Here is a 26733-nt window from a genome sequence, read left to right on the forward strand (position 1 = left end):
CCGTAAGAAATCTGTTTCCGTTCCTATGAATTTCTCTGCGAAAAAGAGATGACTTGTCAATAAAGAAATATTGGGTTTTTATCTCTTTCATTAATTTCAGTTGACATGTATGGTATTTACGTTAATTTTTTTTTTTAAAAAGTGAGGGAAATGGTTACTTTTTGTCTCTTGATACCACATCCAAGAGTGTCACCATTACACTAGCATCATATTTGTCTATGAAAACGATGGTTTTTGGTATTGCATTACATGTAATTGTAAGAAGTGTTCCGTCTAAATGAATCTTACCACGATGTTTCATATTAAGTCGTTATTTTTTTGAATCCCTATTGCGCATTGTGGGTCACTAACTGCCAGATCAAAAAACAAATGATTCATCTACTTGATAAGTGTATAAAGAGTTCCAACCATAATTAATTTTCAATTAAAGAAACGCCATTTTTTTTATAATTATAAAATTCAAGATCTGATTTCAAATTGCAAGAAATAAAAGATTTCAGTTTACAAGATGAAGCGGCTTTTATGAAACAATGTAGGTAGAGTTAAATAATTTTTTAATAATAAAATAATCTGAATCCTTTAGGCTTGCGCATCTTTTGAAAAGAGGTCATATCCATGTTTAAAGATTTGTTAGCTGCTAAAGGGGTTCGAAACATGAAGTGGACTTATATTGAGTACTCACTACTACAGTGGGTTTTCCCCGGGGAACAGACTTACGATTGATATATTACCGAGTTACCACTGACCAAAGGAAATCATCTTCTGTATATTAAACTTGTATGTTATGTTTCATAATTGTTTTGAAGTAGGTGAAAAACCTGTTACTAGTACATCGGGTTACTGGTACAACGCATTATTAAACATATACATGTTTTCATGTACTGTGCAATGTACTGGTTTATACTTCCTCCGCTGATTACAACTATTTATATACACGTAGTTCAAAATATATAAGAAATGTAATTATGTACAACCATAAGCTTTAAACGTTCTGAATTAACTGAATTATATTAATATAACAACCCTCTAACGTAATTTATAAGTCCCCTAATGAAAAATCAGTCCTCTGAGGAGGATGATAGACAGCCTGTATACAATCATGCTGTCCCAACTTGGTTGTCCTGGCCGGCTACAAACGTATCTACATAACGTTAACGTTTGAGCGATGTGGCCCCTGGGCCTCTTGTGGCTGCATTATTCTGATATTATCCTTTATGAACCACAATTAAAAAAAAAGATGGCTTACATTGTTCACATCTTGTTTAGAGTGAATTATTTATGTCGGTCAGCTCTTTCCAGAGAACTATCAACCAATCTAGATTCAACAATCGCATGGGTTGTCGGCAGTCAAATATCCTTATGAACTGTATAACCTATATTATAATTGATTCTCGTGCACATATCGAATTCATGCATCTTCTTGCAGAACTTTTCTCTAAAAGAATTTTTAAGAGTGATTTTTTCTTCGACTGATGTAAAGATTTTAATTAAACAGTCAAGCGAGTAATGTGACCCATTGACCTGGTCGGACAAAAATATAAACCGGTATAATAGTATAGCGACTTTGTACTATTTTTCTACAACATCCATTATCTTAGAACCATTTTTAACAAGGCCTTGGACTTTCAGTAGGACGTTATTTTCAATTTCTTGCGTCAAATCAAATTAAATTCACCGATTGCGTAACCTTAGCTTAAAATCCAGACAAATCTTGTTGATTTCAAAGAGCCATGGCTGAGAAACCTACAATGAAATAGACAGGCTTACGTCACATTGTTGTTTGACACAACTACCCAAAGTCCAAGCTCTTGTTAAAATTGTTCTACTAGTATATATAGCGACTTTGTAATATTTTTCAACAACATCTACTAACATAACACCCTGTGTAACAGATAATACACCAAGGACTAGCTGTAGACAGTACACGGCGTGGGTACCATACAGGAGGTACATCATTAGGGAAGCTACTCCCGGTTCTTTAGCCGCACATTTGTTATGCTTCGTTGATAGTGATGGCAAAAACAATTCTGTAAAAGCTAGGTTTTACAATCAATTACTAAGTTATAATAAGCTTTTTTAATTACTGTATTTCACATAAAAGTTTTTGTTCCAACCATTCAAGAAGATTGTTTGATTTGTTTATACATAAAATGTTGAAAGTTTCAACTTGTATGTAAAATAAATGTCAAAGAAACAACACGGATCGACAAAATAAAAAGTGAAACTTTAATTATCAATAGTAAGTCAGAAAAAAACATGTTTTTTTTAATGAATAAAATCTAGATGTTTAAATGTACAATTCACTATAGACTTGTCATAATCTCATGGAAATGACTAATTTGTACTATATATCGAAATCAGTATATGTATCGACTGTCTTTCCACACAAGTTTACCTAAAAATAAAATCTGATGTTAAAATTAGTCATAACACCAAATTTTACTTTTTAAATACACATTTGTGGGAAGAAACTACTTTCAACTTGATCTTTCCAGAAAGCTTCAATACAGTAGTAAACGTGATATTCAAAGAGACATCATTGCTGCACATTCATTAAATCCAAATCGTAAACAACACATACATGGATTCGATAACCATTTCCTACAAACACTTTTGTTTTCGTCTATTGCTAAAATTATCATTATGACAAAAGAGTCACATAATTCATCTTTTAACTTTATACTGCTTATAAATACTTGATGTTTCTATTTGTGCAGAACTGTTCGATGTTTAGCTAATAGTTCACGGGAACTGCTTCGGCACTGTTCAATCTCTCAACAATACACCAGAGGTTATGATATTGCTTTGTACCAGATATTGTTATTCATTTTGTGAATTATTTACAAAATGCCTGATTTGAATGGAATGATGCGCGAAAAAATATAGACCAAACTTTGATGAGGCCCTACATTTAAAGAAAATGATATATATGCAGTTCATTCAAATTCATGATTTAAAATTCCCTCTGTTGAAACAATGGACGCGCGCTCAGCAAAAGCGTCTCAAAGCACTCTATGTAAGATTTATTTCCAGTCAGCCATTTTGTCATTCTACAGGACGCGCCTGTGGTGGCAACAAAAGATTTGATCCTGATTAAAGAAGCGCATGAATTTTTCATAAATTCAGGAACCAGTGACTGGGTAAGTTCATGGAGTCTCAACCACGGTGACACAGCAAATCCTTCAGCCGAAACCCGTAGGCGGTACAGGGGAGTGAAGGAAGTGGACGAATGCTTATGTCCCTTTGTTAGACGAAGGCACTTTTACCGACAACAGAGCTATTTCTGTCATCTACTCCAAGTTTGTATTATTAATTGAATTATAAAAGTCAATTGAAGACTAAATCCGTGCAGCATTTTGCTGGAATTTTTCTCATCTGATATGAACTTCCCGTGTACTGCAAAAGAAAGAGAAAAAACAGATTAAGAATTTTAAAAAAAACCCTTATTAATACATGTATAAAATTACTACATACAGGTACATGTATATACTTTTGATTCATTTATTCAATTATCGTCTTTTTTTATTCTTAGTTTGAAATCAATTGTTTCCGGTATACATAGAAAATGCAAAGACATTGCATATGTACATCCTAATTAAATACAATATTTCATTACTGGATGGTTTTGTTAACGTTGTTCCAATACGATGAACACAACGACAGATCTAGACCAGGTTCCCTTTACAGTAATGTCTGACACTTACTTTTATTTCCCGTTACATCTCTGTTCTTCTTTGGCTTGAGAGATGGGGCTGTAATATCAAATATTATATGTGACGATCAGTCGTATATAATAAGAGCCATTTTAACAGAAGCTTGGACTTTGAGTAGTTGTGTCAAACAGCAATATGACGTAAGCCTGTCTATTTCTTTGCTGGCCACTCGGCCATGGCTCTTTGAAATCAACAGGATTTGTCTGGCTTTTAAGCTACGACTACGCAATTTGTGTATATTTCACTTCAAATCAGCGTCATTTTTACTTGTTTTGACGTACAAAAAAGATAGTTACTTCCTACCGAAAGTCCAAGGTCTTGTTAAAATGGTTCTATATCACCGATTGAAGTCAGTGTAAACATCCAAGAAACCAACCGAGCAAAAGAAAGAAATACAGCAGTGAGAAAACGATACATTATGCAGGCAAAATTATCAATTTTGAAGACGGTAAATAACAATCGGAATGTGCAAACTTTAAAGTGTAAGAATTAAATTGCTTCATGTAAACATGGAAATATATTGTTTGCATCCCAAAATTTTAAAATTGTGCATTGGACAAGAGCATACATTTTCGAAATTTAAAATTATAGCACTTCTTGGTCAATTTTAAAAGTGAAAGACCGTTTTTGGATTGAAAATATCTGCAATTTATCCTTACCCTCAAGAACACTGACAGCGATGCTTTTCACGAGGTCGGCGCTCGCCCGACACACGAACACACCTGTGTCGCTGAAGTTACTGTTGTCAATCAGAAGTTGGCTTTTGAACTCCTTTTTATAGGTCTCTCGTTCTCTTGTGATATAGACTCTATTGCGCCAACGACTGCTGCCAGAGACTATTTTGATGCCATTAAAAAACCAATCAACATCCTCCGGTGCGCGGTTCTCTCCCCTTACAAGACAGGTCAGGTTAATTGGTTCATTGAAGTTCACTATGTTTCTACCTTCAAGTGTCAAACCTGTTAATATCAAGATTCTTTTTAATTTCATGATTATCATTTATATCATATCATTATAAAAGTTGGGAAATATTTATATTAATAATTTACCGTAATTATTTTACTTTCTTAACTGTTGTTAAAAAAAAAATTACGTAACGCAATAAATAAGTTCACGTTTGTGAAAAATAAACGTTTGCAACTATAATTCATCCAACGCCTTCAACCAACTATAACTTTTTAACATGTGCGCGGCTCCACCAAAAATCTGTTGCATACACGTACATGTAGTCATGCAAGAATTTCAAAAATAGATTAGAGTTAATCATCGATCATAAATTTATTGTATTTTGACTGAAATTTCATGATCACGTGTCAAAGAAAATTAAAACTTTTTTCTTAAAAAATGTATTTCAAACTATATAAAAAGTAAACCATAAAGGAGGACGACAGTGAATGTACCTGTGTTGGCGGTCATTACCAAAAACGCGCCAGAAATGTAATGTATCGTACCTGCGGAGGGCTCAGGGGGCGAATCTGAAAAATAAAAGGGGTAACCTTACACATTTCATAATCTAAGTCATCAATAAAGTCACTTCTAATTGACGTACAGTTAATTAATATGCTGAAACCGTGACCATTATAGATATAGTTCACAAAATCTCTTAGATAACTAAAGTCTTGAGAGTTATACATGCAACTAAACCCCGACAGTGTAATACCCAGAATTATGCGCGTTTTTCTCTATCTATTCCGTTTTTCCTTTGAAAAAAAAAATCTTCGTGATCATCTCAATCGAAAGACATTTTGTTTTTCATGCTTTTTTCCTCAATTAATTTGCGCATTATGTATCCAGATTTGGAGCCAATGCGCGCTAATTCTTTCATTCAAGCTTCTTTATCCTTACCTTGAAAGAGAGTATATATAAATCAATCTAAGAATATCGGAATGTTATGCCACAGTGTGATGACGATGCATTTATTTAGACATGAGTTTACAGCGTGAGAGATAAGTCTTTTTGTAAGGAAATGGTGATTATACCGAAGAAACTATCAAAGTAGTCAGCATGTATACTATAGGAACTAGAGGACCATACACCCATCCCCCTTTTCCCAACTGAATCACCCGGATAATATCTTCTATAAGCATGGGGGTAGAACTACATGTAGACGGTCGATTACAATTTTCCGCCGTGTTCCCAGCTGCCCTATTATTAGTTTCCTCCATCTCAAGCCTCAAATGACGTTGAAAGTAGTTTAACATTATGGCAAATGTGAATAAAATGTGACAAAATACATTAAGATTAGCCGAGGTCTTGCTTCAGATCCCGTTTCATATCGCCAGTTTACACTGCAAAGTATAAAACGCGACTTAGGCGGTGCGCTGTATTTCCATTAAAAGAATTTTACGTTGTTTTAGTGCAAGAAATAAAAGCGCAGCAAAAGTTTTTCAATAATGATTAGTAAAAAAAAAACAAACTTGATTATTAGGCGTTGCTAATGATAAAAGTAAGTCCATCTCTAGACAAGAATTAAATAAAGATCGCACTTATAATGAGCCAACGATCTAAATATATTACATATTATACAAACATGGAATTGTTTGACACATACATTCCTTAGTTAGGTTGAGCTCTGCCAATGTAGTAGAATTTTCGCTGCAATTTCTTTTGAAGCGCGATATTTATAGCTTCAATTACTTCATGCTACTGGGGAGATACGATAATCGCAAGAGACAAATGTTTCTCGGCTGCAACGCTAGAATTATTTATAAGTATCCTATATTTTTGCACCAACCTTCCATTTCATGAAAATAATGCTAACTATTGGAGAATATTACTTTTGCATTGTCCCCATTAGTTCACTGCTATCCCCTCAACTGTTACAATATATATGTTTATGTACAGTGTATCAATTTTTTTTCTGTACTGAACCCATTACCGAGAACGTTTAGCTGCACGTAGTAGACCAGTTGCTGAGCAGACGACACCTGACACTCGTACAACCCGGCGTCATCCGGCGCCACCCGCTTAATGATCAGGTTCCAGTGGTTCAGGCCCTTCCAGTCCCTCTTATGCTGGATGTCAATCTTATGACTGGACATGTACACCATATCACCAATCGTCAACAGATAGTTGGGACCAAGTTTACGCCATGATACCTGAAAAAATATTTGGGGTTAAAATAATGATCCAGATATAAATATATGAATCTGAGCATGCATTTGATGTTGTAATAAAACCGTTTTATCAATGAAGTGCATAATTTGGTTAACACAAAAGGTAATTACCTTACAGCTCAAATATACATTTTGGATGTATATTAACCTTTCTATCAATTCAAGTAAAGTCTTCATAGATAGGAATATAATACAAAGCGAAAAATATCCAAACTTTTGTTTGATGTTTGGTCACATTTACTTCAGGGCAGTATATTATATCTTTATAACAATAAGACGTATGTATCACCCGGTGGTGGTGGTGGTGTTGGGGGGGGGGGGGGAGGGGTGCTCTCAAAGTATAAGACGTGTGGGAGGAAGGGATACTCTCAAAGTATAAGACGTGTGGGGGGAAGGTATACTCTCAAAGTATAAGACAAGCCCAATGTGTATTTTTTCAATGACCCCCATATACTTCAGCGTAACCCCTCAACGTGTCTAAATAATGCTTATATCATGTCAAGTATTTCACAATGAAAGCTTTTAAATGGTTATCTGATCTATGTATATTCTAAATATTTATTTTGATCTTCATTTACTGGTCAACAAACTGGAAAGGTTTAAAGATAACCATTGTGTGATGGTGTACATGAAAACAGTTTAAGGATTTGATAGATCGTCATCAGGTAATGTTAGAGAGGTACATGGGTTACTTATTTACCAATTAAAAAAAAGATAATTAAGTTTATAGATTATCTGTTTGGGCCTAAGAAATTGCAAGAGTTTTATTAGAGGGTAAATAACTTTTTTATGTGCGCCTGGATTTAAAACCGTGTTTTCATTAACAGATGCATAAGTGAATGATGTTTAAGTAATTATGTTAGTACAAATAAAATAATCACAGATGCAAAGCTACAGAATGTAATATACACAATTTGAAGAATAACACTATCTTCTTTACTCTATTAATATAAATCAGATTTATAAGAACGTTTATGTATTCATAGCATATCGCTTTCGCCGATGCGACCCCCTTATATCGTGTAGAAGTTCTGGGAATGATAGGCTAGCAGTAATAGATTAGTCTAGGTGAGGATTGATGCTGTGTACCTTAAGCATCGTTCACTACTCTGGCAGATCCAATGCGTTGACCTGTAGATAGATGACACTACGCTTTTATCCCATACAATTTCTTTAAAAAGTCGACGATTATATATTAATCGATTTTCGGTTGCCAGAAAATTGCTGTGAAAAGGGGTTCTCCCGTTAAAAATGAATATGTCTACAATATACGATCTGTTTCTTTCGAACAAATCAGAGAGAGAGAGAGAGAGAGAGAGAGAGAGAGAGAGAGAGAGAGAGAGAGAGAGAGAGAGAGATTGCAATGATTCTTCAGATTCTTCAATACAGGAAGGTTAACCAAGCAGCGGAATAATAATATACGGAGCCCATAGCCAATTGTTTAGGGAGACTATTAGCGCTAATCACCTGCGTCCTATTGGAATCGGCTTATTTTGACCTCTTCAATTCATCCTTAACATGGAAATCATTACTGGAAAGAAATGGATTTGCTAGCTGTGTGCCCCAAAGGGAGGCACTGCTCACCTGACCTCGGTCATTTAACAACAGTCGGGAACAAAGACTTACTGTTTTTGGTCCCAGGTTTTCAATAGTACACCTTAGTATCGCTAGTTCTCCAGAATGGACTGTGACGTTAGGTTCTGTCTCGTGGAATGATGGAGCATTGATGTAACCTTCAAAAAAAAGGGACTGTATTAATATCGTACTTTTCTGTGTCTGGTTGCATCAAACCTCTCATACATTTATTTCAATTTGTCAATGGGTCTGTGTCAGAGAAAGTGATAGTTTTTTATAATGAATCACTTCTCCTGAGTGAAGCTTCCTTACTTATTAATTAACTTGTAAAAGAAATAATGGCTTTCCTCTTCTTCCATGTTAGCACCCAATCATCATTAACATGTAATGTATAGGGTTTGAACCTCGGAATACATTTTCATTAATTTAAAAGAAAAATTCGTATGCCATTACCCTATGTTTGTTTTATTCTACTCATTTCACTTAAAAGAGAAGTGTTTTGCAAAATCCAAATCAAAGTGAATCCTATAATCGACAACGCAATTGCTCATGAGATTAACAACACCTGGAGATTAAAAGGTTGAATATCTAAACAATGAGAAATAGAGTGAAAAATCGATGCCTGATCAATGCTTTTGAAATCGGCGAATTTTTGTTTTATTTACGTTTATGAATACGAATACGTTTGTAATTGTGCTCGTGTCATGAAATTCAAAGGTAATATTGCGCAAGGAAAACACACATAATTTACTCAAATATTTAATATTAGCAAAACCCCTGGTGCAAAAATTGTTAATTGGGTCCACAAATGAAATTTCTACTCTACCTACAGGTTTAGATATCGATAATAGAATAATTAATCTTTGTCTCTTCGCGTAGATCTGTATTTACGTCCGAACGTTTCATTTCTGCTTGTTAAAAGATTTTTGTTGGAAAACAACAGCCAATCAAATTGGCATTGCTGTTGAGAGCCAAGTGTAAATATATGAATCCATTTTCAATTAGTGCGAGATAGTTCGTCGATCTCTTCTAAACACCCAGGGTTAACACATTTCCATTGTTTAACCGTGCTTTTTTGATCGTTTTGAGTTATTAGGTGCATGGAAAAGACCTGTAGCCTTTTCTCGCATGTCTCTGGTCGTCCATTTGACGCTTGCCTAATGGCGATGGTAAACATGTTAGATTGTGCTAGTGTTTGCATACATCCTCTTCTGTAAATGTATAACTCTAGATTGTAAATACAGGGCTGGTTGTCCATGAAATGAAACCATTTTGCGAGCTTGCGTATGACAAATCGACAGAAAACGTGATCACTACAAAGTCAGCGCCATGCATGTACAATTTTATGCATTAAATGTAGAGTAACGATCCTTCTTATACATGTTATTTGGTTAACTTGTCCAACAAATAAATTGCGTCTTTTAAAACGTCAAAATGTACACATAAAACGAGGATTGATGCATTGGGAAGACCAAAAGACCTACGTGAAGATATTTTTCATTATTTAGAATCTCTCTCCCACAAATTAAATCTTAAAAGCCTGGAAAACCTTTTGAATACAAATATTCAAGACATGTTTTTCTTGTTTAATACTATACCCCCCCCCCCCCAAAAAAAAAAAATTAAAGCGAAAAATCAAGAAAAAAATCAAATATTACCCTCTGAAACATATCGTTGTTTCTACTATGAGAATACTTTTTCCCCTTAAGGTTGACTTAAGATCAAACCTTTGTAATTGGAAAGCAATTCTAATAACACAACTGTTTTCGAAACCCAATACCAAAGAGAAGTAGCTAAGTATTTAGAATTTCACGCGATGAAAGGTAATATGAGCTCGATTCTGGCGATTTCGAAGTTGAAGGGTTTTATTTTCCCAAACGATGCGATTTCTTTGTCTTAAAGCCGCACTACAGGTGGCGTAAAACAGGAATGGGGGCAAAGATAAAGGTATAGATGAGCATTCAACACGCATTAAACGAGACGTGTGTCTCTACTCGAGTGACATCATCACTGATACATTTAGTTCTGTATACATATAAACTGCATTGAATCTATGTAATCATCTTTGCTGATTAAGCACAGAATTAATGTATAAACCTTGAGTTAATACAATAGTATTTTCAACAGATGCAACAGATTTAAATCTAAAAATCTAAAGAAATAAAATAAGCAAGTTAACCATCAAACCAAAAAAATATGTTTTAAAAGTTATTACAAATATTGTAATAATTTTTATTTTTTTATTTGGTATCTTTTTCCTATAAAACGTCTTTTTCAATTTATCAAATAAAATGACAATTGTATAATGTTTCGCACTTAATACTTAGTACTTGATTTAAAATAATTATTTATTCAAAACTTGTTTTACTTTAAAAATGTATTAAAAACTGCGAAAAATAAAAATCGGCTGGTGACGTGTTATGAAAAAGGGGTCGTAAATACTATATATAGTACTGTGGAGATTCTGGTTTAAGAAAAGTAAGTGGTTAAGATATGATTTTTTAATTACAAGGTGTCAAACTAATAATTTCAAGAGAAAAAGACTAGATTAAACACATGCACAATTTGGCTGAGTAGGGACCCACTTTAATTGTAGCAATTTCAAACACGACTATTTCTGATTACTTTATAACAAAGACCGAATATCGTCAAAACATTACTACAAAACTATCAGAAATGGTATTATCACGGATGTAATTACAAGACTTAGTGTGTCAGTCATCTTCAATGAAACTCATGTAAGATAAAGAGCTGAATTTTTTTAGCTATTCCCTTGAAAGCAATTCTTGTGAAGCTGCATTGTTTCCGATCGTATGAAGATTTTTTTTACTCCCTGCACTCTTTCATACAGCCAAAATTTGACTTAAGGGAATCGATTTATTCGCGTTTCTCTCTGCGTTAAAAGATTTTGTAAAGAAATTGCTATTTTTGCCACCATTACTATACATAACTCATGGTATTCAGACTAATTTAAGCATTTGAGCAGAAGCTACAATATTGTACTTATATATTTCCGACACGAAAACGTACGAATTAATTTTCATTGACATTCATTCTTTCGTTGCTTTTTTCCCTATTAATCTACAAAATGTAATTAGTACAGAGTAAATAATCTCATATATTTTTTTAGATAAGAAAATACATTTATGACACAAATATTATCCATTTATGACACAAATATATTAGTAAGCATGTTGATATTTTGAAGAAAACAACCCTTCAGCTCGCCATTTTACGTTTTAATTGCGTCATCGTTGGTGATCAAACGTGGTCATTATAAATTCAATTGCTATCACTTGTCAGATAAATTCTAAATAATTAAGTAACATAAAATTCTTAACAATATACAACAACAAAAATATATGATGCATGTGTCGCGTGATATTTTACGTATTCCATTTCGTCGAACTATTGCGCTTTTGGAACGTAAGAGTAAAAAGTAAAGTTTTGAAAAATTAAAACTGATTTTTCCCTGGATACATACACAGACAGTGGTATGCTTTGAAATCAAACCACATAAATGGATAGGGTAGTAATTCTACAAGGAACGTTAATTTGTAACAATCAAATGATGTTCCAATTAAAATTTGAATACAGAAAGTTTATCAAAAATTAATCCAAGGTATCAAAGTACAGACTGTATGTCACACTGTTTTTTATGGTTATTCAGATAATGTTTTATCTTGTATGGCTCCGTGAGATGCAGTCTCTAATTGACCTCGGTCCATATCTGACCGGCCCGAGTCCATCGACAACAATCGAAAAGACTTTTACAATTTAGAATTGATTATCGTACGCGTAACATCGATGACTGCGTGTTTCTACACACTCTATATTGTACATGTACATTGTAAGTACATCTGAACAAGACTTACTTATTCCAGTAGGTACAGGAAACGTAGATAACACGGAAAAGACCAGCTTATTGAGAGATCTAAAGTAGAATAGACCATAAAGGGGATTCCCACTGGGATACGTAATTACCAAGAGTATCAAATAAATGCTCAGCCTGATGCTTCATTTATTTTAGTGGTTCTAACGCAGAATTTAAATATTTATTATATCGCTCTGTTTTCTTATGGGCAGAAGTCACAAACATGGATAAGTTGTTATCGATTTTCCTGGAAGATTTTATCTGCGACATTTTATTACTTAATGATTCGTAAAATTCAGGAATTCCTCTCCAGAAAGGCATCGTTTAGTGGTCTCCAACAAAAAACAAAATGACCCCACTATACAAGGATGTTATTTTTCCAATCAGAATTTTCCACTCGTAATTGTGTTAAGCTTCTTTGGTTTTCAAACTTAATTTCCACTTTTTTACATTGTAGCTTCTGTAGTATATGATTTAGAACCATTTTAACGAGTCCTTGGACTTTCAGTAGGATGTAACTATCTATTTCTTGCGTCAAAACAAGTTAAAATGACGCTGGTTTCAAGCGAAATATACACCAATTGCGTAGCCTTAGCTCAAAAGCCAGACAAATCTTGTTGATTTCAAAGAGCTATGACCAAGTGGCCTACAATAAAATAGACAGGCCTACGTCACAATGCTGTTTGACACCAACTACCCAAAAGTCCAAGCTCCTGTTAAAATGGTTCTATTATTCTTTCTATCTGTTAGTTATTTGATTTGCGAGGGACTCTACCTATACAAGTTTGACCGTAAGCCGTCGAACAGCGTACACAACTTTGTCAAGTCAATTATGTCGGAGTATGCTAAAATCCACCGAGACAAGTTTATGTATATACCACAAAGTACGAGAGAAGGAAAGCAATCAGGGGTAGCATTTGGCATAGGACAGATAGTCATAATATTGATTTAATGAGTCGGATATTTTGCACCAGATAATTGGAATCTATAAAAGGAATGCCCAAGCTTTTTTTTCTCTTGGACAGATCTGGAGCTGATAGGAAAATGACATTCATGCGCCGGGCCATGAATCGTTCATCCCTGCATGTTTCATTGTGGTCAGAATCCGAACTGATTATAAAAATACTGCTCATACAAAAAGACGGTCTCAAGTACGTGGATTAAGCAATATTTAAACAAACTGCTTCGAAATGAAACAATGCAGTTGTCTAATTAAATTTGAAATTGGCATTTCCTGAAAAGACCCAAAAGAATCTTAATTCAGTTCGTTCTAAACTGTCTAGATATAAAGTTTTACTTCCACTCGTTCTCAATATACATGAATATGCATTTTACAAAATAAGCAATGTTCAAATTTTGAATAATCTGTTTTACAAAACTCAAAAGAAATTAAAATATTTTGATGAAAAAAACCATTAGATGTAAATACATTTAAAACTGATCATGACTTCTAATAAGAAACTTTAAATTCCCTTTCCCCTTCAAAATATGGATTTTAAATTTTGAAATTAAATTTTGGTGGCCTGTTTGAGAGCTACTAGATACACTAGTATACATACTGTAGTTTGTACATATACCAAACTAGTACACTTCTGAGCCAGACCTCTGATGGCTACTGAAGACATTCAACTGGTGATAATTGGCTAAAACGTCAGTAAATTTTCCATTTCTTCTGCATTATCTTTTCGGGAGAGGTTTTGCGATATCGATTTCCAAGTACGTATCAACTCCGACACTAATGAAACCTCAAGGATTCCCTCTCTAAAACATCTCAGGGTATGGGAACAGAGCAAGCCAGTGTAGTGCTTTTCACTAAGGATTGCTTTTCGCTCCCCTCCGGCGCGGAAGTCGATGAGCTGATCATCTCTGTGACAACTCCCTCATTAGCTATAGTGGAGAATCTTTTTTCCATCCGTCTGATAAAAACCTACTCTTGTAAACATCATCTTGGGACTACACCCCGTCCCGAGGACATTTAATAAAAGCTGCCAATTAAAATTACTAAATTTATTGTGTATTTTGAACTTTTAAAACACCTCAACAAAACTTTCGGTATTCTTTTTAAAACTTTCATTGCACCTGATTTCCCCAAGGGACAAAATCGAAAATTACACTGAATCTAATATTTATTCCGGATCTAAATTAGATGATAGGAGAGAAAAGTAGAAATTTTTAAAATATGAATCTAACTACACTTATATGTTTGATAGCGCTTAGTGATATGGATATGTACGTCATAGTATAAAATACCACAAATCAATGGGGAAAAAATCCTTTTCTAAGCCATTGAATAGCTATTTCCCATTTATACTTATAACTATGAAATATTATTTCCAAGATTAATGACTTCAACCATAACACACAAATGCCAAAAAAACACCCCAAAAACGTTCTCTTAATATAATGTATCAACGTACAAAACAGGAAGACAAATACTACAAAGTTATATTGCCAGCGATATTTATAGCGTTGATTATAGCATACATCATAATAGTGATATTTCATACTAAATTATCATAGCGTTTTGCAAGAACAATATTGGTTCTTTTCAGTATGTGAATTTATGATTTCATTTTCTGCGCTTTAATTATTGCATGACGCTTGTATTTTGTTTATATTAACAGGTATATTTGGGGAAATTGTAATAAAAAGAACGAATTACTGCGACAACCGCCACTGTTGCCCCTAGTCACGCTGTAGGGCAGGAAAAAAATCCAAATAAAATCTTTTTTTGAAGACAATGATAACGCACTTTTTGTCTCTGATAACGTCGATGTAGAGTCAATTCGTGTTAATTAATTAGGCAGACAAATATTCCCCGTCACCGGGCTAAAGAAAACTTTGGTGTAAGACCTGGGAGTCTAGGAATCGGATATAATTGCCGTTGTCACAGGGTGTTCTAATATTCTGTGCTAGCTTTCATGATTACTTAAAGAAGCAGTGAACGACACAGGACCGTAAAATCACTTCTGATTCTGTCAAGTAGCGGCCATCGTGTATATACACACAATACATATACATGTTATGAGGCTAGATTTTGAAGCAACATTTCCTGTTTACAACTTGAGGTTTTTGACTTCTTCTTTTTTTTTTTGCATGCTACATGTATCTTTTTGTGCTACCTTAATTTGTTGACGTAGGATCCATTGTTCAGATTCGATGATTCAATTCGCATACAAAGAAGTCATTAAAACAATCGGAATGCCACAGTTGGTAATCAAACGAAAAAGTGGTTAAATTTTGATAAAGTTTAATTGCTTACGCACATTAGAAAATTTTGCAGTTCGCTTTAAAATTAATTATTAAACACACTCTTTAAATTGTTGTGCTTAACTGATGTAGTTTAGACATGCTATAGAGATATCCGCAATGCTTGATGAAATTTGGGGAAAAGTGTTTATCATGAATTATATACGAAAGAATTCCAAGAAGAATGAATATACTGAGTGCATTAGTTTCACCTTATTTTCAGACATTTTTAATATACTGCATGGATTAAGACTAACTTTTGGTATGAAATAGGATTTGGTAACTGGCATGATTTCACAAAAAAGTGTAATTTCACAACCATATACATTTGATAAATCATTTTTGTAGAACTTAATTAAATACGGGTGAAAGCCCTATCAGTTTTGAATAGAGAGGTTACACATACTTTGACACATCTCGCCTCTGAATTAATAGAGTCTACACATGCATTCAATATATGTATATAATATTATATTTCAAAAAACTTACCTGAAATAGGCGTCATCAAAATCAGACAACTAAAAGAGAGAATGACGAAGCTCCATCGCTGGGTTAATTCCATCCTTTCACGTAACATTTCTTGGGATATGTTTCTGTATGAGGTGGTTTAAATCTTTCATTGTCCCTTAGTCTCAATTATAATTCCTTAACTAAGCTGCACCACCGAAAAGCGTCCAACACTTAACGAAGCCCTCCTAAAAATGTACAAAAAAGGACAAATTAAATTGTCTGATGTAGGGCGATGCTTGGGTCGGTTTTCACGGCCACTCTATCAGTCCCAAAATCTTCACACCGTCGCTGATGTCAGATATTGCCGGGAAAAAACTCATCTACTTAATTCGGTAGTTGTTTTATTGTCAGAGGTCATGGCTAACTGATTCCAAGTTTGATCGAGGGAAGAATTTCCCCCCAAAACACAATTGTTTGTGAGAGAACATCTCTCCCTAAGGATAAGTCGCACGGGACTTTCGAAATACCGTCAGCATAATAAAACGTTTTTACATCTACATTTTCCTAGACAAAAAGCGACTCCGACCACGGTTGAAGAAACTCCCATTGATTCTGAAGACTTCGTGCAAAGATGTCGAATGTCAATCAATATTCATTAGAAATTAATAAAAAACTTTACAAGAGGACAACTCACTACACATTAATTGGGTTTTTAATGGATTAATGCTTACTACTAGCGTTTTCGTTTAAAGTATTTCCACTCACAAAGAAAGCTCCAACAGTTTACCGAGTTGTTGAATCAATCGCCTGCTTTTTGTAATGGTTTGGGGAGAAGTCTGTCGTGCTATGTGGGACTTTATATAACGTCTTATCGTTCGAATACAACAACACAAGCACAGCAAAGCTATACTTCTAAAAATAATTGATGGGTCTTAATTTCCTCTGAAGAATAAAATTTGATAAAATCTTCCCTCCTCCCCCCTGAAATTATAAAATATCGCCCAGATGATACCTACCGACCTCAAAGAATTTCACGGCATATATCATTTTCATTGTTTATCACTTAATAATAAATCTAATGTGTTCATACAAATTATTTTGGTTAAGCAATGTGCGTATAACCTAGATCCAGTCGCAGAGAGTGCGGATTCTTCCCCGGGAAAACAAAACCACCAGACTACCACGGTCTTTTGAAAAATTTGCCCATCAAATACCAAGATATGGAAGAATTTTTTTTCTGCTTTGGAATGTATTTACTTTGGTTTAGAAATTAGACTTGACAGTTTCGACAACTTTTGAAATGGTTAAGATGAGTCTGTCCTCGCGTATTCTGTGTTCTTTTTATGTACGGAAACGAAGCGCAACATCAAAATAATTATTATTTACAGCAATTCTGACAACTTGATTAATGAATCGTGTTTTCTTCGTAAGAAAGAAGAAAATATCAATTTACCAGGAAGAAAATTCGAGGGGAAAGATTTCTTTAATTTTGTTTTATTGTTTTCAAATTTGTCCACTTTGTTTAAGAATGGTTTTAAAGCACGCCCGAGGTTGACATTCGCATGCAATATAGTGTGCAAATAAAACATTAAAAAGAATTTCGAAATTCTCAAGCATGACGTATCAAGCATAAAAAAAGGATAAAAGATTTCATAACCGTGTCTGGACCACCATCACACAATTTTTTTGCACTAGAAGACGGGGAAAATGTGTGTATTATTAAATTATCGGCCTTTGAAATATCATATCAGATTCTTCAGTAAACTCATTGAATTGCCTTGTTCGTCCTATCCTAACTACAGATGTCTGTAAATCAGACACACAAGGGGCTCTCCGTCTACTACTCAAATAATTCACTTAAAATACTCACTTTTCATGTAAAACAATAATCCCCAATAAAAAACTATGCGATGGATCTAGATCTTGTGTATGTTTTTTTTCTCCTTAATTAACTTCATGTGCTGAAAATTCCGCATGTCACACAGGGGATAGAAACGCTCAACAGTAATCAACCTCAAATTAAGATGACAAAATTCTACACGTGCGGGCCTCCTCTGCCTCTGTGAAGGAGTCTGCTCTCTGCGTTTCCTCTCCGACACATTCGGCGATGAACGGATCAATTCTTACTACTAAAAGTATCGGGTGAGGGACTGGCGCTTTTATCTGATATTCGCTGTAGAACTATAGAGGCGAACTGATGCGAAGTGGTCACGCTTTTAAGAAGGGCTAGAGCCTGTTAATCAATTTGCACGGCAATAATTGATATTCGATGCTGATTAAACATCTTACGTTTCATTTATTATTTTCGCGTCGATAGTAGTTGTATAGTAATTATAATTGTCCTCTGCATGGCAAGGGTATGCCGAAGATAACAGTGATTGTTGTAAATCGCCATTTAACCTTTATCCGCCTCTTTATCTGGCAGTTCGCTACCGACTCCCATCCATCGACACGCCGATACTAGCTACTCAGAGCAAACGATCTTCCGTTTTCAAGTGATTGATGTATTATTCAGTGAATAAAAAGCCATGTTTCACGTAAATGTATCTTTGCTTACGGTATTAACTTACAATGTTTAGATCTCTCTTACCATAACTCCTCGCGCAACATTTACTTATTTCAAACTTGCATCCAGTTCACTGTGAGAATTTTTCGCTTGGCTTACAAACTTGTACCCTCCCCCCTATTTGAGTTCGACGGTACCTTCATTATTACAGTTTTAAAATACACTTTCACTTTTTGTAATCAATATTATGAACAATACACTTGCGGAAACTACCACTCGCGCTATGAACTTGTCTTGGACAACTTTAATGGTTCCAAAATTTATCGCATTACACCGAGATGAAGCTAATGACCAATTAAAACGTCGACTAATAACCCATCTCGAGATGCGATACCACCAACGAAAACGTCACAGTTTCCGTATACTAGGCCTACATCTGAGTCACTTTTCTAAAATGAACATAATGGGTCATAACTTAACGAAACGACAAAAAGTATCTGCGAGGCTCGGTGTGCTTCAGCATTGAACTGATGGCTCTTTGTCATACACTAGTGGCAAATTTTGAACTTTTCATTCGGTAGAGAAGACAATGGTTACTATCTACATCGTATATTACATGTACGTGCTAATTAAGATAAAAGAGGGCGGGATATGTTTTGTATACTTTGTGTTATTTTTCTTATTTAATTGTTTTATTTTTATTTTATAATTTTTCAATTTTTTTTAACTATTCTATTAGATAAAAAACTAATACAGACTGCATTTGTCGATGACATCTCAGTTCTATTTCTGAGAGTACTGCATACTAGTACATGTAAGCAATCTGGGGCTCGTAACGTAAAGCATGCTAAGAATTCGACTTAAGTGGGGTAGTCCTGCTTAAGTATGTCTTATACCGTAACATAAAGCAAACTTAGCAATATCAAATCTAAGTCATGCTTATGTTAAAAAGTAAAAATAATCATTTCATTTCAATGCATTGGTTAATTATAGCTTGTTAATTTTTTAAATCTTTGATATAAGATGAGGGGGGGGGGGGGGGGTAGATGTAAATGTACAGACACAAAATTAAAGGTGGCATGAGTATACATACACATGTACCTTAATTTTTTAAAAAGCTCAAAGCGATGAATCTTAGGTAATGTATTCAGTCTTGTTATCTTTTGTTCTACAATGTACTTCTTACCTCACCAATTAGGCAATTCATATACTCTGAGTATAATTTCTTCATTAAGTCGATATACATTGTCATCAAATGAAGCAGTCGTCGTCTTTAAAATCACTGAGGTATCATTGGAACACCATACTGAGGGGTTTTCTGTCTTCAAACTTTTTTTTTAATTTTAATTTTTAACTTAAATTTCTCAAGTTTCGCGAGTTTAAATAGATAGTTGATTACAAGTTATATTTGTCGATATCATTAAGATATTTCCTCTGTTACATGTATAAGCATGGATATACCGTTATATGTGTTTGTTATACATATACAACTAGTTGTCATGTTGTAAATTTTGTATTTACTCCCACCCAGTAAATTCAAAATTTACAACATGACAGTATCCTGAATGCACGCTATAACCGCATAATCATCCAATTCAATTCGAAAGAAAATTTTAATTCATATTCAAGACAACGTTTTCTCGCATTATCACCGGTGTGAGATCGGTTTGTCCGGTGTGAGACAGCAGTGTGAGATTTTTCTGTCTTACACTGTGTATTACTACGCTGTTTTAAAACGTAAACAAACGTTGTCTGCTGTAGGGAAATGCAAAATAGTGCATTAAGATTATCCAATAAGTAATTGTGTTGCATAATTAATTACAATTTTTCATATTTTAATTGAAAAAACTGTCGTATGCGATATTTAACTTGCACTATTTGAAGCACGCGGAGGGATAAACCGAAAGTAATCTTTTGAACGTCATAACAGAAAGTTGTCAAACATCATTTTTTAAGCTAATATAATGCGAGAAAAATAATCATTCATTATATACTCGTGTGGGATAGTGAAATTCCACCTCGGCAAAGCCTCGTCCTAGACAGTGAATCTTGTCCCCTCGGTGGAATTTCACTATCCCACACTCGTAATAATGAATGATTCTATTTATCGCGTTAAACAACCCTTGCAGGCTTACGTCATTCTAAATGATCATGAATACCACGTCCCAAACATTGTCGAGTCGTTTGAAATTGAATTTTTATCACCCGTTAAATTCAAACTTCATCTGTAGTTTCTTATAATAAATCTATACAAACCACGAAGAAACCAGTATAGAAAACCAGGTCGGTACCAAATAGCTGACAAACAGACGGAAAGACAGCGATAAAGACTATGGTCCCTCCGGTTCCATAGGAAAGGGACTAATAAATACAATTTTGTTTAAAAGGGCTTCAGTTCTGCAAATCTATTTTTATGCTTAAATGAAAAGAAGTCAATAACCTCGCACTAAAATTGCCGAATTTTGGCTGAATTGAAATATACTTATTTAACTTGTCAATTCCATACACAAAAACTTGCATAAGCAATGAATGGAATCTATTTTGATTTTCAATATAGACGCGTGTCAGATAAATATACCGTTTTGTAACATCATTAATTTGGTTATGTCATTGTGCATTTAGCAGTTTTAATAGTTCTTTCAAACAATGACCCTTTCAATATCGTAATTTGGATTAAATGAATGGTCGTTTCTCTTTTTCTGTTTCAAAGCAAACGAGCATTTGTTCATGTCAAACAAAGGATTGAGAACATTTGTTTGCTTAAATCTGATTAACCCCATTGTGATTTCGTTTTAATTCAGAACGAAAAAGTGTAGGTCACACCCAATGCACTGAAACGAGAGGTTTTTTTCTCAATAACAAATAAAAGCGCGTGCATTGATATTTTAAGTATTTTCAGCCCTCAATATTAATTGCGTCTCTTGGAATATGGTCATAATTTTTTTTTAACTAAATAAGTAAGTACCACAATACTTATTTGCTCTTTCAATCATTTATGGAAAAAAACCCACTTACGTGTAAATGCTGATTGAAACAATATTCATATACAATAAAAAACAGGAAAATTCCATCCATGTATTTTCATTTACATAATTACATGAACTGTATCACAGTCAAAAGAAAAACAATGCGTGCAGCTGAACACCTTAATGAGAGGCATTGGTAAGCAAACCTTTCGTCGGTGTCTGAGCACAAGTTGTTCACCTTTCAGATAGATTTCTGGCAATGTGCCAGGTTTTTAGAAAAGAGGAGGACCACCATGCCAAGATTGAGGAAGCGTCTTCTCGCCATACTGGCAGGCCACAGGTATGATGGGAATTCTGCGCATGTTTGAATATAAGTAGCTAATAGCCTAGTACATTGTATGTATTCATACTTGGACTTGTACCCAGTAGTCCAAATCGGTTGGAGTGAAGTATCCTCTCCCATCCTTTTACTAAAGTATTTAATTACTGATCAACAGTTGATGTGATGAAAAGAATAAGACAATTTTTACTGCAACCAAAAGAATTTGCAATGATTTTTGGTACAAAATACCTTTAATACTGATGATATTGAACCAAAATGCCATTTTCACCTGGAACCTTTTACAACCATAATATGATATCAAAACAGTCTTATAACAATCAATTTTTAATGTTTTCGTATATTAATAGTAATTTTTTAAAAATGATATTAAATCAAAATACTAAAAACCAGACTCTATTGATGAATAAATATACATAAGACTAAGTTTGTGAAGGAGGGTGATTAGCCCCGTGCAAAACAGTTGTCGTTCTGTTATGTAGATTTAAAAACACACGTTCGTTTTCCTAGAATTCAGGTTTGATTTTGATTATCAATTACTTTGCCACGAACCCACGATATAGCTCAAATTGAAATTTACAGCTAAACAAAAATGTATCGCAATGTTTGACGACACCATGACAGTTAAACTACTTCTCAGAGAAGCATGATCTACACCCTTACTTCATGAATTATTTAAAATGTTGTTTACCAGGATTTCTCCGAACACTGATCTTGATAATTATTCCGATTCTTTGTTCGTTTTCCTAATTTAACAAATCGTTTTTGTATGAAAATGTTCAAATCATCTAATGAAAAATAAACAAAATGTCGAAGTATTAAATAATAAATTAAAAGTTCAGTCAATAGATCAATTAAAGTTTTGTACCTATTTTATGAATGTTAAAAACGCAGTAGTGACGTAAACGAAATAAGTGAATATTTGTTCGAACAACCACGTGTTTTTTTCGTATACGTGGAAAATCGTTTTTAATTTTTCTTTGAATTTTTAACAAGGTTACCCAATAAATTTACGGACAAATGAGCCGATCCCTCTTATTTCCTAAAGTTTTATTGCACTGCTATAAAAAATCAGATGTTGGCGACATAAAGAAAATATATTTTTACGAAGAACAAAATGTTGACGGTATCCTGTGTCTGTACATCTTATGATATGTAACGTGTACCACTTATTAGAGCCGGGTGAAAAGTTTTAAGATTTTTCAGCCTTACCCTTAAAACGTCAGAGAAACCAGACAGTTTTTCAATTTTTTCAATTATGGGTGTAACCTTCACTGACATACAATTTCTATGAATCGCAATCAAAATAGCATCCTCCAAACTCTTCACCTTATCATTGTTGCAAAAATATCCATGCATCAATCTGATGCCTTAGACAGCCATCGCGTGCAACTAGACAACCATCTGATGCCACTAGACAACCATCTGATGCCTAAGACAACCATCGGGTGCCACTAGACAACCATATGATACCACTAGACAACCATCAGATGCCACTAGACAACCATCTGATGCCACTAGACAACCATCTGATGCCTAAGACAACCATCAGGTGCCACTAGACAACCATCTGATGCCTTAGACAACCATCTGATGCCTTAGACAACCATCGGATGCCATTAGACACTCATCTGATCCCACTCGACAATCATCTGATGCCACTAGACAACGATTTGATGCCTTAGACAACCATCTGATGCCTCAGACAACCATCGGGTGCCACTAGACAGTCCTCTGATGCCACTAGACAACCATTTGATACCACTGGACAACCATCGGGTGCCACTAGAAAACTATCTGATCCCACTCGACAACCATCTGATGCCACTAGACAACTATTTGATACCACCGGACAACCATTGGGTGCCACTAGACAACAATCTGCTGCTACTAGACAACGATTTGATGCCTTAGACAACCATACAACCATCCGATTCCACTAAACAATCATCGGATGTCACTAGAACACCATCACAAACATTTGATACCACTGGACAGCCATCTGATGCCCTAGACAAACATCTGATGCCACTAGATAACCATTTAATACTAATAAAAACCATCTGATGCCACTATACAACAATTTGATACCACTTGACAACCATTTGATACCACTGTACAACCATCTGATACCCTAGACATCCATCTGATGCCCTAGACAAACATCTGATTCCACTAATTAAACAATCATCGGATGCCACTAGACAACCATCCGATGTCACTGGAGAATATCTGATTCCAATAGGGATCAGAAGGTGCCACTCAGCGGTTGATGCCACTGAGCCCAACATGTGATGCCAATAGGTCATCACTGAGTCAACATCAGATGCCACTCAGCATATTATGCCATAAGGCCTAACTAATGATGCCACTGATTCAAATGAACCTACATCTAATTTCACTTGGCCAACACCTGTTGCCATTATACATTAGCCAGATTCCGATACTATCAGGTAACCAATTTATGCAACAGAGTCTTTAACTTGCATGTAAGCCACTGGGCTTACATATGATGCCACTGGGTCAACACCAGATGGCACACATGACACAACAAATGAGCCCACAAAGTCAACAAATAATACATGTAGCATTACCTAGTCAACATCCGATCGAAGCCAGAAGAACCACATATAATATGTTTTGGTAAACATCTTAAGCCACTGGGCAAACATATGATGCCACTGGGCAAACATGTGATGCCACTGGGTCAACAGTGTTATACCACTAGGTCAGCATCTGATTAAAATGTGTCAGCATCTGATGCCCACTGAGCCAACATCTAATCCTAATTTGAAAACATCTGATGCCATAATCATAATATCCAAATCAAATCTGATGGCACCATGTGTCCCATTTAATGCTGCGGGCCGATTTCGATGTCATAGGGCAATATTTGATATCACTTGGTGATGCCACTTGGCCAAAATTATAAACCATGGGGCTAACAGCTCCTACACTGTAGGTTACTAATACAATAACCTCTCTTGCAATGACAACGAAACATCAATTGCAACGTGAAAAGAAATTTGAAGGTTCGGTGAAGATACTCATTTTATTCGACAAAATATGATACTTCATTGGAATGCTGTTTTTACACCTTCTAGGAAGCCACTGGGAACGAACATCTAATTAGGAGAATTAGCCTTCCTTTTCATTGATTAATTGGTGATCGGGGGCTCTATGCACGGGTGTATTAATTATTCATTGTGGTTCATTTCATTCAGCAAGGACCACAGTCGGATTGGGAGCTACTGATCAGTCAAAACCGATTGAATGCATACAAGAGTAGCTAATTTTGTCAAATGGACTTGCTTTATTAGTGTAAATTTATGTGTCATTCATTTTATATCAATATTTAATGACAACGTTCCAGTATTTGCTCAACAACATTCCAATAACACCTTCAGGGGAAGCCCGGGTGATGTGAAACGTGCAATATCCGGCGAGTCTTCTAAATACCATATTTAGAATATTTTCTTGAACTATTTCGTGTGTAGCTCTATACAGTAGTGAAGAGATACTTGAAATTCAGGTTAACATGCATAATTCATTATTTTATTTAATCTGATTGAGTAAATATTTTAATATCATTAAAGAGATGTTGTATTTTGGTTAAAAATTAAGTGTATTTTAATTTTTATTCAGAGTATTTCAGGGGTTTTTTTTAACATTCTTTCCTACAATTTTCTGGGGAAAAAATTACGCCCCAAATACTACCTACTGCTGAAGAAATTCCAGTGAGTAAGTTCCAAAGCCCGACCCAAGTTACAGTAACTTATGCGAAAGATTGTCGTAACATGTATGTACCACCGATGGTGGTGTTGAATGACTATTAACATTTTGAAATTTTGAATTTTAAAATAAAAGCCTCAAACATATTTCAAAATGGCATATTTCAAATAGGGTCTCTCTAGGGGCCGACACCAATAACCCGCCCTACCCCCTGAATACCACTTGATGGTACGTGATAGTCAAGTGTGAAACGAGTCGACCATATGTTCTGTAAAGACTATTAAAATGGCTGTCATTGCCATTTCCCCCCGAGACTTCTACGAAAGGTTACAGAGAGACTCGGAATAAGTGTACCCATCGGTCTGAATGATCGTATCAAGGCCTACCAAATCCAGCGAGAACTTCGATATTTATCGCTTGATCGCATTCTCTACCGCTATAACTCACACGGAATGAATATTACGTGAATTTTGACAGACAAATATATTGTTTACACCGCGGAGCTTCCTGTAAATTAGAATGTTTGTAATTCGCAGACAAATTCAATCAACGAAGATTGAGATCTGTAGCCCGCTTGACCTATGTAACAGGGGTCGACAACCCTGAGCTTCCTTAACTCCTGGAGGAGTATCACCACTTTATTCTGTCACGCAGAAAATCTAAAGACTCTAGTCACCACAAATTGCTAGTTTTTATTGCCTTAATAATGTATCATTGTAAGCTTTTGGTACACTGATTTCCGTCGATGACAGAATCAAACGACGACAAGAGTAAAAGAAGGACACGAAAGATGGTCGATGCCGGGCCTCCTTAATAATGCATTCATTGCTTTAATTAAATAAATGTCGACACGGAGTACCAAAAGAATCGGTGTTGATTAATATTTGCTACCCGTTGTTCCTTGTCTTAGACAGAGGATGAAATTCTCTTTGATCAATCAAATAGAGGTTATATCAAATAAGGAAAGGTTGCAGTTCCCCGGGGGAGACATTCAAATTGTGCCAACGGTCATCATAATCGCCAGTACAATTTGATCAGAGGTAGCATTAAAACCCTGACACAGTACTAAGGCAGCTGGCGAAAAAATTCGATCAAACCAGCTCCGTGCAAGTCTAAAGTGTTGGTTGGATGGAGCGGTCCCGGGGGAAATATTGACCTGTTAGTTCTGGACTGGTTTCAATCAAAGGAGGACGTGTACGCAACTAAAAAGCC

The 26733-nt window shown here is 35.1% G+C and overlaps 1 protein-coding gene across 2 annotated transcripts; it reads right to left on the reverse strand.

Annotated features, from left to right (window-relative positions):
• Positions 1-2212: 2212 nt before the first annotated feature.
• LOC128178304 (kin of IRRE-like protein 2) lies at positions 2213-18667 on the reverse strand. Of its 2 annotated transcripts, none has more exons than XM_052845411.1 (8): positions 17848-18667; positions 16017-16222; positions 8456-8562; positions 6592-6811; positions 5114-5188; positions 4373-4672; positions 3705-3752; positions 2213-3396 (listed from the first exon to the last, which is right to left on the reverse strand). In XM_052845411.1, exons 2-8 carry the CDS (start codon positions 16102-16104, stop codon positions 3287-3289), a joined length of 948 nt encoding a protein of 315 aa, XP_052701371.1. In that variant the 5' UTR covers positions 16105-16222; positions 17848-18667; the 3' UTR covers positions 2213-3286. The 2 variants fall into 2 exon arrangements, with proteins under 2 accessions (XP_052701371.1, XP_052701372.1); XM_052845412.1 differs by having other exon boundaries at positions 5165-5188; positions 17848-18664.
• Positions 18668-26733: the final 8066 nt, after the last annotated feature.

This window comes from Crassostrea angulata, chromosome 3, assembly GCF_025612915.1.
Source record: "Crassostrea angulata isolate pt1a10 chromosome 3, ASM2561291v2, whole genome shotgun sequence".
NCBI lineage: Eukaryota > Metazoa > Mollusca > Bivalvia > Ostreida > Ostreidae > Magallana > Magallana angulata.

Bases quoted from the DNA above. Each gene is read 5' to 3' on its own strand.
- LOC128178304 (XM_052845411.1), bottom strand. From the start codon at position 16,104: ATGTTACGTGAAAGGATGGAATTAACCCAGCGATGGAGCTTCGTCATT. The intron at 8,563-16,016 runs GTAAGTTTTTTG...TTTTTTTTGAAG, and splicing joins TTTGATGACGCCTATTTCAG to GTTACATCAATGCTCCATCA. The intron at 6,812-8,455 runs GTAAGTCTTTGT...ATATTTTTTCAG, and splicing joins AAAACCTGGGACCAAAAACA to GTATCATGGCGTAAACTTGG.